Raw genomic sequence first — 17,913 nt, forward strand, 5'->3', positions numbered from 1 at the left:
TCATAAACTTCTCAAGGCCCCACTAACCATCGTTGAAACAGTTGGGGTGTATCTCTCCTCTGGGGCACCTCAACTCTGATGGCACGTTAGGATTCCTTGAGGAGCTTTGAAAAAGATAGGGGTGCCCAGGCTGCCCACCATCCCTGGGCATGGGGCCCAGCATTGGTGTCTTTAAAAAGTCCCTCAGGTGATTCTAACGTGCAGTCAGGGCTGAAATCACTGGCTAGGGGTGTCCCTATCCCCACCTACACCCTCTGACCCTCTAGTGCCATTTGCAACTATAAAATCAAATATCCATGTTACAAATAGAATGGGTGAGTTGATAAGGGGTCTAAACACGGAAGACCCAGGTGCTCATTCCTGGTTTTTATGGGGGAATCTAAGAGAGGTCCAGGGCTGTGTTCATCTCTCAGGTGTAGAGAGATCACCAAGTAAGACTTTTCCCTTTTTCTTTCCCCCGTCACAGGCTGCCTGAGACCACCGGCCTTTTCCAATGGCTACGTAAACATCTCTGAGTTCCAGACCTCCTTCCCAGTGGGAACGGTGATCTCCTATCACTGCTTCCCCGGGTTTAAGCTCGAGGGGTCAGAATATCTCGAGTGCTTACACAACCTTATCTGGTCGTCCAGCCCGCCCCGATGCCTTGCTCTGGAAGGTAACACATCTTATTCTTTTGGAAGGTGAATTTTGGGTTATTAAAGTGGATGTTTCAATAGAAGGTGAAGAGCTGAGAATTATGGTTGGCAGTAACTTTTGTTCCCTGAAGACACATTGCTTGCCTCCATCCCGAGCAGAGGCCGCAAGCCTGGTCGTCTGCCGTGAAGCCATACTTACAACCAGACATAAAACTTGCTTCCCTCTTCCTTAAGTGTAAGGGATAAAAGAGAAAAGTTTCAAGCATCAGAGGTTAAACGGGAAAATATTGCAAAGTTAAATGAAATGTCTTCAAAAATTAATTTTCTCTGCACCAAATGAAAACAGATTGTATTATGGCATCGTTAATCTCACCCTTCGTTTTATTGTTGTGTCAGTGTTTCTTCCTATTTCCATGCATTTTTATGGCTTAGCTGTAAATAGTTTTGCTGCAAGCACACACTCAGAAGCCTGAAACCAAGAGCTCTTTCCTCCCTGTGTTTGTTAAGTATGTGTGAGTATTTTAGAGTGCGGTTTACTAATAATCACTAATCAGTAGTAGGAAGTAGTCAGGGGGGGCAGGGCAGGCCAGTGTCTGTGGGTGTAGAGTCCATGGTAACTTCTGGCAGGCAAGTTGGACACGCTGGCTGTTCAGCCCTCACTTTAATTCCAGTCTTGAAGTTATGACTGAAGAGAACAAACACCAATTTGCTTCTTGGCACCTATTGAATGCAGTGGGTGGTGGGAGGGGGTCTGTATGAGGGAAGAAAACAAATGAAGTAAAACCTCCAGTCAGGAAGCCCTCCAAAGCCTATTTGCAGCCTTTCTTGGGAAACAAAACAAGACACAATAGAATGTGGGGAAAAACGAGTTCTTACAAGCAGCATTTCTACAGTGTGCCCGTCAGTGCGGAAAAAGGGTCAGATTAGGAGGTGTGTTGTGGAGGCCGATGGCCAGAGGGTCAGATAAGGCATCTCTTAGAGGAAACATGGGACTTGGAGTCAGGTTGGCTGGAGCCATGGCACCATCTTGGAGAGGAAGGGGGAGGTTATAAGAGAGAAAGAGCCAGAATGCTGAGCCTCGGCATTAGTTTGGCCATTCTCCTAAGCTGGTAAGTGGAGCCCCCCACTTGCCCCTATTCCCACTCATCCCAAATCCCCAAGAGGATCAGAACCTACAGTAGAAATGTCAGATAAACTACAGGGTGCCCAGTTAAATCTGGATGTCAGATAAACAACAAATACTTTTTTAATATGAACGTGTCCTAAATATTGCGTGAGATGATCAAAAATTATTCTTTTTTATCTGAAATTCAAATATAACCAAGTGCCCCCTGTATTTTCATTTGTTCAATCTGGTGCCCTACTCTAGAGAGATAAGAGTAGCCCCTTGGTTTCCACTGGAATAGCTTTTCTGCTGTCTGGACACTGCTGGCCGGCTGAAGTGAGCAGGGACCACTGATAGAAGGGGCCATCTGGTTCCTGGAAGTTTCTCCCTGCTCAGATAACCAGGAATAGAGGATCGGCTAAAGGGATCGTTGTTACGATTACATGAATTTGAAATGCCTACTTTGAAATCTTTTCAAATTTGGTTTAAATGCCTTTCAAGGAGTTATGTTCTGACAAGCTTCATTTTGGGACTTCGAAAGCAGTTTTTATGGAACCTAGAGAAGGTGATGTGAATAGGTATAACACAAAATCTAACTTCAAGGGGCAATAAGCTCAAGTTATGAACAGGGAGCAGTGACTGGCTTCTGATTGCAAATGCGTCTCATGGTTTAATGTGTGTCCTTTGGTCTCTGCCAGCCTGGGCTGTGGTCAAGGGAGGATGCTGAAAACCCAGGGTGACAGCTGCCTGTGCAGGAAGGACACTTAACACCTTTTTTTTGCTCAGCATTTTGAAAATACTCTACATCTGTATTTTCAGTACCTGTCCCTTTAAGTTATCTGCTAGAATTAGTTTGTGAGGCTTTTAAATGCTCCACTGGCTAAATGCACCAAAATCATGATTCTAAACTGAGAGGCACAAAGTGAGTGGCCTGAAGGATTTTTTGTGTCAAGACTTGATGGAAATGTTACATTAAAGCAGCAGGTTAAAATAAGAGGTATGGACTCATGAAAGTACTTAGAGGTACCTTTGTATTCGTATTTCTTAAACTCTTCCTTGAATTTCACGTCTTCTTTTTCAAAGGCCGTGCCTTATTCGTGCAATATTGCCTGGGTCATCAGCATAGATGAACTGTCCTCAGGGAATCAAACCCCTTCATGCGTCACCCATCCTTCTTTCCCTCTCATGTTCCTGTCCTTTGTAGCATACGATTTGACTTTTTTTGATGGCATTAGTGACAATGATTGCACTGCGCTGTGGAATCACGACACCCTCAGGTGGATTTTAGATACATGAGGGTGTCCTTGATCCCTAGAGTGACTGGGGCTGGACAGCTGTGCTCTGGAAGCCTTTCTCCTTGAGTTTTTTATCCCTTTCCCTTTCCTGTCTCACCATGAATCCCTCTGTCCATCAGCTGTCAGTGTACCTGTCACTGCAGCTGCCCTCCCCCCGACTCTTTTTTTTTAACCTGCTATGAAAAGAGGTGGAATCCCAGGATGGTCTTGGAGGCAATGCGGTGTATTGGTTAAGAGTGGGGCTTGACATCAGACAGGCTGGGTTCAGATCCTGGGTCTCCTACGTAATCATTTTGACCTGAGGCAAGTCACTCAGCTTCTCTCAGCCTCCATTTCCTCAGCTGTAAAATGAGAGAGATGATTGTCCTCACCTGGGGGACCGTGAGGATTCAGTGTGGTAATAAACATAACACATTTAGTGACGTGCTTGGCACACAGTAGTAGGTCAGTCAAGCGTTCATCATCATTCTTGCCCTTAGAATTGTGTATAAAGTCATAATAAATAAGTGAGCATCTGAGCAGGACGAAATATAGTACCCAGGCTGTTTGCCTGGGTGACATGCATGGTGACACTATTTTACTTGTTCAGGTGATATTTTGGTTACTTTCAGCTGTGTTTGTGTAACACCAATTCCAGATAATCAGAGGAAATACTGAACAACAATAATAATTGCTGTTAATTTTTGAGTGCTTACTATGTGTCAAATGTTTGGCACGGTATCTATTGCCCTTGTGACGCAGGTACTATGTTTAACCGCATCTTACTGACGAGCAAATCCTGGCTCCTAAAGGTTGAGTAATTTGCCCACAATCACTCAGTGAGTAGGGTGGGGGAGCTGGGATTCGAACCTGGATCTTTGTCACTTCAAAGCTTATTCTCTCAAGGCCCGTTGTTTAATTAACTTGTTCTGGTTACTTTGCAATCCAACAGGGGAAAATTTGATATTTTTATAGCCATTTTTTAAAGAGAAAAAATGTAAAAGAATTCTCGCACAGGAAGGACTTTCTTTCTCATCTAGTTATACTTCCTGTAGAAATCCTAGTTGCAGGGGGCCATTAGTCCAGAGGGAGGCCCTGCTGTCCACTGGGTGGCAGTGAGCTCTCACTGCTGTCACCTCAGTGCCTACTAGTCTCCCACGTTACAGTGGAGGCGACTTCAGCCAGTAGGCTGGTCACAGACTGTGTCCCCTTTCCCAGACTGCACCTTTGAGGCAGGTAGCAAGCGCCGGGAGAACAGATTGTTGAAGACAAACCTTGGAACTGAAGTGCTTGGTTGTGACCACCCCACTTAGAGATTCCTGTTTGCCCAACCGTCAAATTAGGGGATGAGGTCCTTTAACCAGAAGTCCTTTCAATAGCTCTCTGGGGGAAAAGACAGGATCCAATCTAGAGAGGACCAGTCAAACATGTAGAGTAGAGTTTCAAAAGAACCTGAGATCAGTGTGTATGCTATTTTAAAGAAATACCTGTGAGATTCATTTAGTCACCCAGTCACTCAAGCATTTTTTTATGTCCATATGCTGAGTATTTTGCAAGGTGCAGAGACTACAGAGGGAAACAAATTACACAAGGTCTCTGCTCCTGGGCTCACGTATCTATGGTAGTACGTTGTTCCTGAAATCGCACTCCTGCACAGGTGGAACTCGGTTCCAAATATGCCATTTGGAAGCCATCCAGGGCCTCTGGGGTGGAGGAAGATGGTCCCGTACTCTGAGGCCACCTAGAAGGAGTTCTAATGGGGGTTTGAAAGAGCTGCAGAAGGTAGAGGTAGGTGAGTCACTTGGCCCTGTTGGGTTGGCTCTGCAAAGCCATGATGTCCCATGTCTACTCAGAGGCGATGGGAAGGGACACAGGCATTTGGGGAGGCAGTGAGCATGGACCCAGGGCCCAGAGGATTCTGTTGTGCTCGAGTGTTTGCTTTTCCCAAATGGGGTAATAAATCACTCCAGGAACCTAAGGTTTCATTTGCAATGACTTAGGCAGTGGCTTCCAGGATGCTAACCTTTTCAAGAGGCTTCCTCAGCCTCATGGCTGGCGTTTCTCCCAGCAACAAACAAACCTGACCTCCTTAGAGGCTGAACGTCTGAAACTCTTTGTTTTTAAATCCCTCCCGTCCCCAAACTCAGAGTGCCCATCCTGATTCTCCCTCTTCCCATTCATTTCAGAGCTCCTACGGCTGGAGATGGAAGTTTAATCAGTTTCAGATTCAATTACAGGAAATGCAGCCGGGTGATTTCCTAAGAACTTACTAGTGCCCAGGGGTCCTTTTAGGTCTGCGTCCTTATATAAGAAAAGGAGAAAAATAAGAAACTGAAAAGCCCTGTTTGGCCAAATGTGAAATGACTTGAAAGGTTCTAATTTGGGATCAAAACTGAAAGCCAGTTTGGACGTGGAGGGTTCCCAGCTCCCAAGCTGCTTTTGTGGTGGGCTTTGTTCCCAACGCAGAACCTGTTCAGGTACAAGACGCACCTGATAGAAAAGCCCCTACCCCGACTCTACCTCCCATATCGCCCTCTAAAAACCCTGTCTTCCAGCAGGAGCGCCCAGGGACTTCAAAATGAATCCTTTGTAGGGAACAGAAAAGACAGCAGAGAAATCTGGGCTTCCTCAGATTTAAGACCTGCCCTTCCCTAGAGAGCAATGACAGCCCCTTACGGGGACCTCTAGGAACAACACTTAAAGTATAATTACAGCCCACCCAGTGCCAAGGTTGTTCCCATTCAAAAAAGAAGTCCAGGCCTGTTCCGAAGAATATTGCTGTAAGTTATTGTTTGTGATGAAGTCAAGTGTCACTGTGTCATTTTCCAAACCAGAGTGGGGACACTGTCCCAGGGGAGCTTGTGCCTCTCCTCCCACCTTCTTGCCTCAATAAGGAAGTGTCGAATTGTGTTCCTTAATTAACTGGATACTCTTCTACACTGAATTTTAAGTAGATCAAGGGAAACGACAGGGCAGAGTCACAATAAGATTTCATGGCGCTGGTTTTGGCTCACCCGTCATAGGATTCAGAGCTTAAAAAGCCTCAGACATCACCTATTTACCGTTCCCACATGGCACCCCATTGCATCGGCACCTCCTTTGCAAAGATGAATTGTTAGTGCCAGAGATGACTGGGCTTGTCCAAGCCCCCCACCCTGGTCTGGGGGTGCCAGGGGAGGTTCTCTCACCCATACCCTGGCTCTGGCACCTCATCTTCCTATGAGCAACTCTGAGACAGAAAGCACCTTGTTCCTGCGTGCATTCCTTGCCCTGGCTCATGGTATGTGATTCCACAAAGTAGAGCTATTATGGCTACAACTTCCTGTGATTTGACAGTTTGGGGATGCCTACTGGATGCTGGGCACTGTGGATGTACCTTTAATCCACGACCTCTCATCCTAACTAGCATCATGAGAAATAAGAATGGTACCACCCGGCTGAGGGGGAAACGGAGGCTCAGAGAGCTTCCCCACTTTGCCAAGGTCACCCTGCTCACAAGTAGCCCAGCACTTGTGCTTCCTGAGCCCACACTTGCTACCCACACTGCTCTTTCAGGCATTTCCAGGGACTTAGAGAACCTACTGGAAATCAGGGGCCGGGTTCCAACCTAGTCCTGCTACTCACCGGCCAGGAGAGGCCATTTCCATAGATGGAAAGGCAAGGAGCTGAAAGAGTCGATCTCCAAGGCTCCTTGCTGGCAGCCACGTTCTTTGACTCTGCTCTTAACCGAACACACTGTCCCCACAGAGGCTGTCCTGTCCTCCGCTGGCTCTGGGAGATGCAGCAAAGCGGTGAGGGTGCTGGGAGAGTTCTCCCCTGGAAGACTGCTGACCATTTCCCTGCGACTCAGATTCATACGGTCACCCCCTGAGCCTTCCATCACTGGGAGGGGAGCTCCAGGGAGAGGAAATGGGCGTTCGTTGGGGTCATCTTGGCATGAGGCCGTTCACATGCTATTTTTTTTTAGCCTCCAAACAGCTCCAGATATTATTATTCCCTCTTCACAGATAGGAAACAGGCCCAGCAACTTGGCCGCAGAAGGTGAGTTACAGAGCCAAGAGTCCAAAGCAGCCCTGACTCGATGTCCCAGCTGTGTGGCACTACATGGGCTTCTGTGAGAGGACAGATGCCTGCCTTCTGAATCATCTGCCCAGCTGCCCACTGGTGACTTCTTAACATTCCCTGTAACCTAGGTTTTCATCACGTAAGAGGCTTGGGAGGAGTGAGAAGGATCCACTCTATGCTTTGGCCCAAAGCACATTAAATGTAATGGCAGGCGCTGTGGGAGTTTTCCTTTCTTTCTTCCTTTCCTCCTTCGGTCCCAGGTTGGGCTCTGGTGACAACCAGAGATGTATTGAGTGCTGTGGGGTCGTTGTTATTAGGAATTGAAATCCTGCTCACCTCACTTGGAGTGGTAATGGCCGTGGCCAACTGGTCCCCCACACCCACCCAGGCTTCCCACTGTTCAGAATGGACCAATTGCCAGGGCTAATGGTCTCCATTAGCCTGTCCTGGGCTGTCAAGCTCCCTATAGACTCACCCTTGATCTGACAGCAGCTGGATCCAATACGAAATTAAATCAACAGGAAATGAAGAAAAAAGCAACGAGTGCCCTTTTTTCTCTCTTCTTTACCCAGTAGAGCCTCTATTCGTGGGAAGATTCAAGGAAGGCTTCTGCTTTATATCTGCTTGCCCCAGCCTATACCCGTCTCTCTTCTTCTCAGCCTAATGTAAGAGGTTTATACAAGGTGAGGTAATACTTGGCCAGCGGGGTTTGAACTCCTGCCCTCCAGGCCCAGAGGCCCAGTAAGTTCCCTAGGAAACAGAGAGGACTGAGGTGGCTCAGTTCCAGCTGTCTCACCCCCAGTGGCTGTTTTACATATTGTGTTCCCACTTAAGACGTATCTGAAGAAAGTGCTTGCCATGATAAACTATGAAAATCATTCGTCTAGTTCTGCCTCCTTAGGAACTTGAGACCTGAGAAATGAAATGATTTGCCGGGTCACAGAAACATTCCCCCATCTCCTCCGACACCCAGCCTACAAGTATGTGAGTAGACGGCCAATTTAGAACCCTAAATAGGAACCCAGTTTACATCAGTCAAAGTCTTACGGGATTTTTAGGTCTTACTCCCCAAAACGAAAGACGCTTCCATTTCCTCTGCAGACAAATGTACGTTCTCTGGGCCTGGGAATGAGGAGACCTCAGGTACTCCCCGTCCTGTGGCAGTGACATTGGTTCGGGAAGCCCTGTCTGAAACAACGTGGAGGTGCCCTTGGGGAACTGAAAACGCGTTCTACATCTCGGCCTATATGTTAGTGCACAACGTCTTCTGCTATTTTGTTTCCTGTAAACATTGGTTTTCTGCAAATTCCTCTATCCAGCACTGTTTGTATTATAACCGCCTTGCTTGTGACCCTAGCAGGGTTTGTTTTTCGTTGTTTTTTAAAAAAATTTTATTATTGGAGCGAAATGCAAAATAGCAAGCAGTCTTGTTAATGTATTGTTCACACGCGATAGTAAATTATTCTAATGTGATTTCCATCTACTGTTCATACACTAAAGCAGAGTGATTACATGAAAATAGCTGCCTGCGTGTCAGACCAGCATTCCCCAGGGATCACTGGACTTAATATGCTCTCTCTCTCTCTCTCTCTCTCTCTCTCTCTCTCTCTCTGATAAGTAATTGCCACTGTAGCTTCTTCTTCTGGTCACACATGGCTCCTATACTCAAAAGTAGACTGTACAATGGCATCAAGAAGTTTCATTATTTCTTTTTTCTCTATTGAATCTAGAAACACTGATCTTTCTGTGCTAAGAAAACCAAGAGACCGTGTTCCTATTTTTCAAGTAGAACCAGGTTCTCGGGCTTCCCTGCTATTTCTTTCCCGGCTGTTTTCCTCTTGAATTTTTTGGCTCCGGGCCTGGTAGGTGGCCCTGAAACTCCCCCTCCGTCTCCGTCTCCATCTCCATGTCCAAGGTTCACCCGCCTTAGCCCCTCGGCAGACTTCCTCTCAGCACCCTGCCTTCCTTTCAGCCTCCTTGGAAACACGTGACCATCAACCTTCCAGGTCTCCTGGTGCTAGAATAATCTTTTTTAAAAAAGAACCTCATTCAAATGCAGAGATTCACATTGACATCGAAAGAAGAAGAGAGGTGATTCTTCTTCCCTCCGAAGGGAACAAAGGTGGCAGAATTCTGGGACATTTTCTCCCACCAAATCAAGAAATGAAGAGAACACCAATGGAGGACTCGCATAATCACACCCCCCCTCACACTCACACTCACACTCAGAGACAGGACCCCACCAGGCTGGAGCCCGACTGCTCCCAAGCCCTCCATCCCTGGGCTGTCATGGGGCAGGCAGTCTGTCTGGGTCCTGCATCACCCCGGGGGGCACACTGGATCTGGAGCCACGTACCATCACGCGGGTCTTGAGGGAAATGTCTCATGGGTGCAAGGCCCAGGGATGAGTCTGACTCTTTAGTCAAGAAATCTGAAGATTGGAGACTCCCATCATACTGTGGATATATGGAAGCCTTGATCACATTGCCTCAGCAGGAATGCTGCACGTTTTCTGCAGTGAGGGCCATTCGTCCACAAGAATCCTGCACACAAGCTTCTCCTGGAGCTCACCATTCTGAATTCATCTGAATTCCACACCTTCTGTGGCAGCAGGGAACTTTTACCCCTTTGCCGAAGGCCAGAGTGGATTTTGTTGGGAGCCATCTTGGGGGAGGTGGGGAACCAGTTTCTCTCTTCCAATGGGTTCATGGTTCTCACCAACAGTGTTCTCACTTTGCCTGTCGTCTCCTCATAGTTTTTGAGAAACTCTCTGACGTGCAAGCTGAGGTCTTTATTTTGTGCTATATAAAGGTCAGGTCACTGAAAAGTGCAGAGCTAAGCATCCCAGAGCTGCAACCCGTTTTTGCAGCCACCAGCTTGTGCCAAGAGGATGACTTCAAGATGGTCAGCAAATAGTTGACCAGTACAAATGGAAAAAAATCTAGCTTTTTGTCCTTAAATTCTAGAATATCTGCTCCATCCCTGCTCCAGGCAGAATTTATTTCCTTGATTCCTCTCCGGGAAGGTGGGGGACTTGTATTTCATGGCAATAAAACCTCTTGCAATCAGGTGCAACACAGAAGGTTATAAATCCCTTTAGTCGCTCCCTGGGCCTTTTTCAGGGTGAGAGTCACTCGAAAGTATTCATTACTGTGGTTTTGGGTCATCCCTCCTCAGCTCCCAACCCATCCTTTTCTTCATGAATGGTTGCCCACATTCCCTGTCTTTTTCTCCAAAGTAATTAGACATTTGGGGTGAGGGGCAGGTAAAATATTCACACCTTTCAGTATCCATCTTGCTGTCATGTAGTCCTTTTTCCCCCCTAGAATCTGTCACCGTAATGCCTGTGTTCACAATCGTTATCTGTTTTTAGACAGGAAGAGGGTGTTTTGTTCTTTTTGGTTTTGTTTTTGCAAAAAGATAGTGCCCGACTCTAAATGGCACCCAGATTTCTCTAGAGTTAAAGTGCTTAGCGGAGACGGTGCTTCCGATAGCTTATCTTCCTCCCAGTAACAGTGGCTCCTGCAGAAGAGTTGGGGACGTGGCTTACATTCTGACCAGTTTGTTTTTTGATGGATGAGAACCTAATGCATCTTCTAACACTGTCTCTTCCACCCTCATGGGAAGGGATTTAATAGGTCCAGGCATCAAAAAGGTGGAAAGATATCTGGAATTATAAAAAAAGAAGCCAATTATATTGGAATTCAGATTTTAAAACTAGTCCCTTGCTCAAGCGATCACAAGCAAATAGCTGTGCCTACATCAATCTGTATTTTCATACCATAAATATCTTATTCTGAGGGACTCTTTTTTTTTGCATTGGGAAGAAAAGTAAATTGGTAGGAAGCTAAGAAGCCAAGAATTCTGTAGATAACTCTTGCTAAAATAGCACAGGAGAGGAACCTTGCTCTCCCACACTGCTTGACATTTTCAACGATACTGTGTTCCTTTGAGTCAACTGTGGGTGACTCTACTGTCCCCAAAGCATAAGGCTCTCCCACCTGGTTTCTGCCGGTGCTGGCCAAAGAGAATGACTGATATCTTCCTAAGGAGCACTTAGGTTCAAGGTCTGGGATCCAGGCTTCCTGTGTTACTTTTACTCCCTCCGTCCTCTGCAGCATTTCTCATGAATTAACCACTTTCCCGTACACAACGGTTTTTTACTTCACTGTGAAGAAATCTCGGTGTCTGCTTATTTCAGGCAGGCATTCTGACATTAGCCAGGAAACCCTCCTGCTGCAGCTGACAGCTACCATGGACCTGGCCCGAGGGCTCAGCCTCCACCTCCCAGGCCAAGAATGGACCCTAGTTTCCCAGGGCTGCTGTAACAAAGTATCACATACAGGGTGATTTAAAGCAACAGGAATTTATGTTTTTCACAGTTCTGGAGGCTAGAAATCCAAAATCCAAGTGTTGACAATGTCATGTTTTTTTCTGAGACTCTGGATAGAATCCTTCCTTGCCTCTTCCAGCTTCTAGGGGTGGTCTTGGCATGCCTCAGCTTTCAGCTACACCATCCCAGCCTCTGCCTCTGTTCTCACCTGGCTGTCTTCCCTCTGTGTCTTCCCTCTGTGTGTCTCTTCTCTTATGAGGACACCACTATATTGGATTGAGGGCCCAATCTACTCCAGGAAGACCTCATCTTAACTTGATTACATCCCCAATACACCCGATTTCCAAATAAGGTCACATTCGCAGGTACCCACAGCTAGGATTTCAACATACCTTCTTGGGGTACACAATTCAATCCGCACCATATGCTCTCCCTGCCTTGGCTGAGAAGAATCAAATGCCCCTTCTGTCTTCTCTCTCCCTCTCCCTTCTGGGTTTAAATGGCTGTCCTCAAAGCTCCCCAAATCCCAGCTGGCCAGCATCCTTCAGACTCTGCCCACAGCCCTGGGCCTGAGCGAACCCTCCTCTGGCCCAGTACATGGTACACCTGCTCATTATACCTGCTGAGCCAAACGGGCGCCCTCCTCTGTGTCTTCAGGGTTCCTCCATCACATCTTTCTTCCATCTCTAGAGCCCCTAAGGCTTTCCCGCACTGTGCATAATCCCCATCTTAGCAGGTGAAGACATCATTGCTCTCACATCTGGCCCTTTCCTCTGTGCACACCTGAAACCCCACGGCGAGACTCAGAGAAAGCTTTGGAGGAATCCGCCCCACTTAAGGTCAAATCCCAGCTCTGCTCTTTGTTTGCCGAGTGATCTTGGACCAGTAGCTTCACCTTTCAGAGCCTTGATTCCCTTATCTGTATAAACAAGGCAATAACAACATTTATGATAACAACAATCCTATTATAAAATAGGATTGCTGATAAAGAGTGTGTGTGTCCTACTTGTTTAAAGTTGTGGTTGTAATTACTGCTTACACTTTATCTCATTGGCTCCTAATATAGCTGATAATGAGAGTGACTCCCTCTGTTCATTGGACATCCACTTTTGCACCAGGCATTATGGTTGGTGACTTACAGATATTATTCCTAATTTTCATAAAAGGCCTATAATGTAGGCATCACTATTCCTGTTTTACAGATGATGGTAGTAAGGCCAGCTCAGACAGAGGTTAAGTAGAAGACCCAACGTCACATCGCTGCTAAGTGTGTGAGTCAGATTTGAACCCAAGAAAGTGCACTTTGCACCTGTAGGTCTTTCATTAATGCACGGATTTCTTGTGTCTTCTCAGTCTTTCTCACATTCTCACTCGCTCACTCTCTCTTTTCACTGTCCACGACTTCAAAGCCAGTGGTTCTCAGATTTGTTCAGATGTCTGAAAAGCATGGAACTTCCCATAGAATAGCATAGTTTTGTTGTTTGCTTTTTGTTTTGTAGAACACTAAGAAATACTGTGTAAATCTTAGAAGCACTTTTGCTAGCAGCAAATGTGGCTATCTATTTTCTCTACATAAGATAGAGCCATACCCATAACTGGATGCATACATGCGTGTACACACACACACACACACACACACACACACACACACACACACAGAGCTAGGAACAAAGCATGACCAATTGCTTCCATCATTACGAACTGACTAATCAATTATTTATTTCCTCATCTGTTAGCATTTGCTAATAGACAAAAGCAAGAAGGTACTAAAAATTTAAGGAAAAAAATTGTGGGAGAAAAATTTGCAGTTCAGGAAATTCAGAACATTCATTCAAGTTTAGGAGTGTAGCACTTTGATCTAATTTGTAGGAGGACTTACGTATTGCCAGGATACACTGGCACCATTTAACTCCAGCACAATCTAATGGTGGAAGGGTTTGCTGATTGCAGAGAGAGACACAAAAGACATCCCCTATACGTACCCTTCCCTGCGGGCTTTCTGTGTAAACTGTGGGACACACTCCTTCTTAATTTTGTGCCCCTGGATTCTTTCCCGTTCAACAAATTAAGATGCCCCATTGAGGTTACTAACAGGAATTCTGACCGTAGGGGAATCCTATTTTATAAAAGGTGCAGATATCAGGACTCTCGGACACCATCAGTGTCTTGTGATTTATTCTCACCTTGTGGTGATGAAGGCTGTACTGGTCTGAGCTGTGGGTGTTTCCATCACAGCAAAGAAAGAAGAGCAGCCTCGTGAGAACCCAGAAATACTTGTCAGCTTTGGATCCCAGCACCAACCTTTCCTCACTGCAAAAAACTGTCACAGTAAATCATGGTTTTACACCTGTTCCTTCACTTGTGTGCTCTTTCGTGGCTTTATCCTGTCTCCCAAACCAGGCACACTTCAGATTTCTTATGTGAAGCTGTATGGTTTTTTTCACTGAAGTTTCACAGTTGTCATCAGATGCATTTCTGTATATCTTCAGGGACACCCTCATGTGGTGACTCCGAGATGGAAAGTCGATCAGAGCTTCTCCCTCAGGGCTGCTGCGTATTATTGATCTTAAATTTGACCTGTCAGCACATCTCTGAGCAAGTAAACACCTTGCTCTATCCGGCCTGGGAACAAGCAAAGCCCCAGCCTCGTCATCATTTGCTTCCTTGGTGGACACAATTATTGGCCTCCCGTGTTCTTACGGAAAACCAAAAAGTGGAAAATGTAATGTGCTGTATAATGGTCATTGATTTTCCCGGAGCTTTAAAAGCAAAGTTTCAGATGTGGCCTTGGAAACAGTAATGACTCCACATGGAGGGTTCCATCCAGCTTCCTGGAATTATCACCCAAACTTAGATCGGAGGGAACAGCTGGTGCAATGGCAGTTATGACCATTGCAAGCCAGCAGAACGCTGGGAGGCAGGGCTTTGGGTGGTTGTACATGTGTACAGAGCAGTGTCTGCATTCCTGGCTCCTATGGGCACTGGGCTGTCCTGAGATGATGCTTTCACACTCGAGACACAGAATGGCTGGCTTTCCCACTATTTCCCCGAGCTCTTTCAGGCCCGCTGAGGTCCAGAGGTTGGCCTTAGAGGGTGCTTTCTCTTCACGTTAACACTGAACTCAGCTGCAAAGTTGTCTCCAGGTCCGGGGCAGCACTTCTTAAACTGTCCTGTGTGTATGAATCACCTGGGACTTTTCCGGAAATGAAGTTTCTGGCTCAGTCGGTCTGGAGGGTGGCTTGAGATTATGCATTTCTAACAGGCTCCCAACTGATCTAAAGCTGATGGGCCAGGAACTCGGAAAGCAAGGGTCTGGTGGAAGGCAGAGACCCAAACCAGGCACCATAGCCATCCGATTCTCTCTGGCTCCCACTGACAGTTGTAAGCCCCCCACCCCAGCAGGGGGGAGAAGGGAGAGTTTCGTTTTCCCCGTCTCTCTATTGCGCTGGCCTGAGGCCCTGCGTTTAGTTCTGGATCACCTCTCACCTTGGAAGCTTTAAGGAGCTTCCGAGCCCAGGACCCACCCCAGACCAGTCAAGCAAAGCTCCACAAGGGGGCGCTAATGTGCAGCCAGGGTTGAGGAACCACTTCCGGATGTCAGGAAGGTACTCTTCAAGGGCAGCATGAATGTGACAGGGACGTGGGTACTGGTCCTAAATGCAGCACACTGTATGTTCCACACTGTATGGCAGACCACCGCTGGAAGCAGGGGCCCAACAACACGTGTATATCACGGCTCCAGTAATAGCAAGTTGATTGTCATGCAGCTGTGTTAGTGAATGTGGGTCACCCAGTCATTTCAGGGCCAGTGGAGGCTCTGCTGCTTTCAGGGTGTGGCTGCTAAGGTCCTCTTTGGGTGTTGTCTCCATTCTAGTGAGCCATACGCTTGGAAGCGTTTCATGGGTCAGGCCTGGCAGTCGCACTTATCACCCCTGCTCACATTCCGTTGATGAGACCTTAGAGAAACAAGGGATAGTAGCAATGCAGACAGCTCTGTGTCCAGGAAGAAGAGGGGAATGTGATTGTGGCAAGCAGCCAGCAGCCTCCAGCACCAGCCCCGTGGGAGAGATTGGGGTGCAGAGACTAAAGGGGCAGCTGTTTCCTACATGAGAACATCCAGGGGGCTGCATGAGGAAGACTAAGGATGGAGATATCGGATCAGAGTACCCAGGCCCATGGCTCACAAGGATTAAAAAAAAAAATTAAAGACTATAGGTTATAATGTTCTACACTCTTCTGTCTCCCCAAGATAATTTGTGTGAATATTCACAAGGCACTTGGACTATTTTTAAACCTCATTTTCCTCTTTTGCACATAGTGAAATGTATAAATGGCTTAAGGGCTGTGATAAGTGATGTGTAATTCTCCACTCTAAGCGTCTCCCCCCACTTCCACCCCAAGCAATGGCCTCCGCTCATACTTCATTCAGAAAGTGGGAGCCTTCACATAGCAACTCGCCATCTGTCCACTGCCCTGGCTTCAGAGCTTCTCGTACCCGTGTCCAGCTCTGCCTCCCTCCTGCTCCTGTTCACTTATGCCCATCTGATCTCCTGTCAACGTCTCAGTGACCCTCCTTCCGCCCGCCTCCCACCCCCATCACCGATCTTATCCTCCATGTTGGCCACTCCCATTTATAACATAGGAACAAGGTCTGTAGTGCCTGTGGGGGTGAGCAGAATCTCCCCTGGCTCTCCAGTGGCCCCATTTTCTGCTCCCTTCAGCAAACTTTGATGTGTTGTCTACAGTTCCCACCCCATTCACTCCTCTACTCACGGCAGAATGGCTCCCCTCTACCATTCTATTGAAATTGCTTTCCTCAAGGTCACCAGCGTTTTCCGTGGGGCCAAATCCAGCGGTCACTCTTCTGCTCTCATCTTTCTCAGCTTGCTAGGAACCACTGCCACCTCCTCAAAACAGTCTCCTCTCAGCTTTGGTGATACAGCCCAGTCTTCTTGGCCAGGCTCTTGTACTGATTTCTGGGCATTTGGCCTGGGGACCCTCCTCTGTTTTCTCTACCCTTTCTCCTTAGTTGAGTTCATCCAATCTTGTGGTTTTAGGTATTATCTCTATGCTCATGAGTCCTGAGTTCTACTCTTACCCCGAGATGGTTTCTCCAGCTGCCTGCCACTTGGCTGACTCTCTCACTGGCTGCTCAAACATAACCAGTGCAAAGCCAGACTGTTAGTGCCACTTCATTCCCATAAACAAACGAAACAGAAAACTTTATGTGGTGAATGGCACCATCGTCTACCCAGGTGCTCATGTCAGAAATCTGGGAGTCAATCTTTGATTCTTCCCTTGAACCCCAATTCCATCTTTCAGCAAGTCCTACTGTAGAAGAAGACAAATTTAAAATATGTCCCATCACTCTACTTCTCATTATGTTGGCTGCCACTGTCCTGGTCCAAGCCACCATCTTCACTCACCTGGTTGTGAACTGTCATTCTGTCTGTGTGCTTCTCGGGGAAGGTATGGAGAGGTCAGGGGTAGTAGGACTCAGTCTAACCCCATAGTGGGGAGCTGTGGGGAGGGGTGGAAGACCCCTGAGCCTCAGGTATTTCTGTATTATTTTGAAGTCAGCTTCCCAAGTTTATAATTAATGACACTGTTGTTGCCATTTTCTTCCAAGGTAAAAGAACTCTCCTCACCCCCTGCCCCTACCAGGACACACGGGGATTTCCCCTGCAGCCACACTAATGGTCAGCCAAGTGCAATCATGAGAAACACTGCAAGGTGGGAAGATAAGTGTTTCCACTTAGGGGAAAATGCATCTCCATTAGCAGCCGATTATGACAGTCTTGGAATGAGAGCCTCTACAGTGGGTGGTTTTAATGGTTTTAACTGGCCTCTGAGAAAATGTGTAGATGACCTATTCAGACTCTCTCTAGGTGTGTTGGGGACTGGCCTGGTACAATCCAGGTGTCCTGATGGCTTATGGAGCCTCCCAGGGCTCTGGTACCAGAGGGCAGTACAGGAACTCCAGCAAGTCGGCACCAGTGATACTCATAGCTGTTCCGTATTAAGTACCTACTGTGTCCCGGACATTTGTGTGACACAATTTACATGAGGGAGTGTTTCCCTCAGTGCACAGAGCAGGGAGCTAAAACCCCAAGAAGTTAAACAAGCTGCCTCATACCCTGTAGCTCATCAATCCAGAGCTGTGCTTTGAGCATGAACTTGGGCACCTCTACAGCTCGTGGCCGGGTGCACCGAGTGTCGCCTCCCTTTTCCTTATTGCGTGATTGACCCGTCTGGTCCAGCCAGTGCTCAGCACGTGGTGGGACCATGTGCCTCGGGGTTCAGGCAGCGGTTTGAGCAGTGCTTTATCCTCCAGGCCAAGGGAGGGGAAATGCTGCTGATCACCAACTTGCATACTTTTACAGGGCCCCTTGCGACCTTTTGGGATGTTTTCTGGGCCTTGAAAACCATTTGGTAATTTTCTAATCCTACAGGGACCCTTGGGGACTTGTTGGGAGGGCCTGCTGGGAGGAAAGCCCCGCA

General features: G+C 47.2%; 1 protein-coding gene and 1 long non-coding RNA gene across 8 annotated transcripts in view; one reads left to right on the top strand and one right to left on the bottom strand.

Annotated features, from left to right (window-relative positions):
• SUSD4 (sushi domain containing 4) overlaps window positions 1-17,913 on the top strand; it is a 98,410-nt gene that overhangs the window by 70,964 nt on the left and 9,533 nt on the right. For 4 of the 7 annotated variants that reach the window (XR_012490902.1, XM_074316957.1, XM_074316959.1 and 1 more), the window contains one exon: window positions 467-654. Coding sequence is in view for 5 of the 7 variants with exons in the window: in XM_074316957.1 (XP_074173058.1) it covers window positions 467-654 (188 nt within the window). In the remaining 2 variants the exon portion in view is untranslated. Of the gene's footprint in view, window positions 1-466; window positions 656-17,913 lie in introns of all 7 variants that reach the window. The other 3 variants (XR_012490903.1, XM_019756373.2, XM_074316960.1) reach the window with 1 other exon arrangement.
• Window positions 1,267-6,761, bottom strand: LOC141567922 (uncharacterized). The gene is made up of 3 exons (XR_012490904.1): window positions 6,639-6,761; window positions 3,209-3,376; window positions 1,267-1,386 (listed from the first exon to the last, which is right to left on the bottom strand). It is a non-coding gene; the product is annotated as an uncharacterized LOC141567922 (long non-coding RNA).

This window comes from Rhinolophus sinicus, linkage group LG12 (assembly GCF_036562045.2).
Source record: "Rhinolophus sinicus isolate RSC01 linkage group LG12, ASM3656204v1, whole genome shotgun sequence".
Classification (NCBI taxonomy): domain Eukaryota; kingdom Metazoa; phylum Chordata; class Mammalia; order Chiroptera; family Rhinolophidae; genus Rhinolophus; species Rhinolophus sinicus.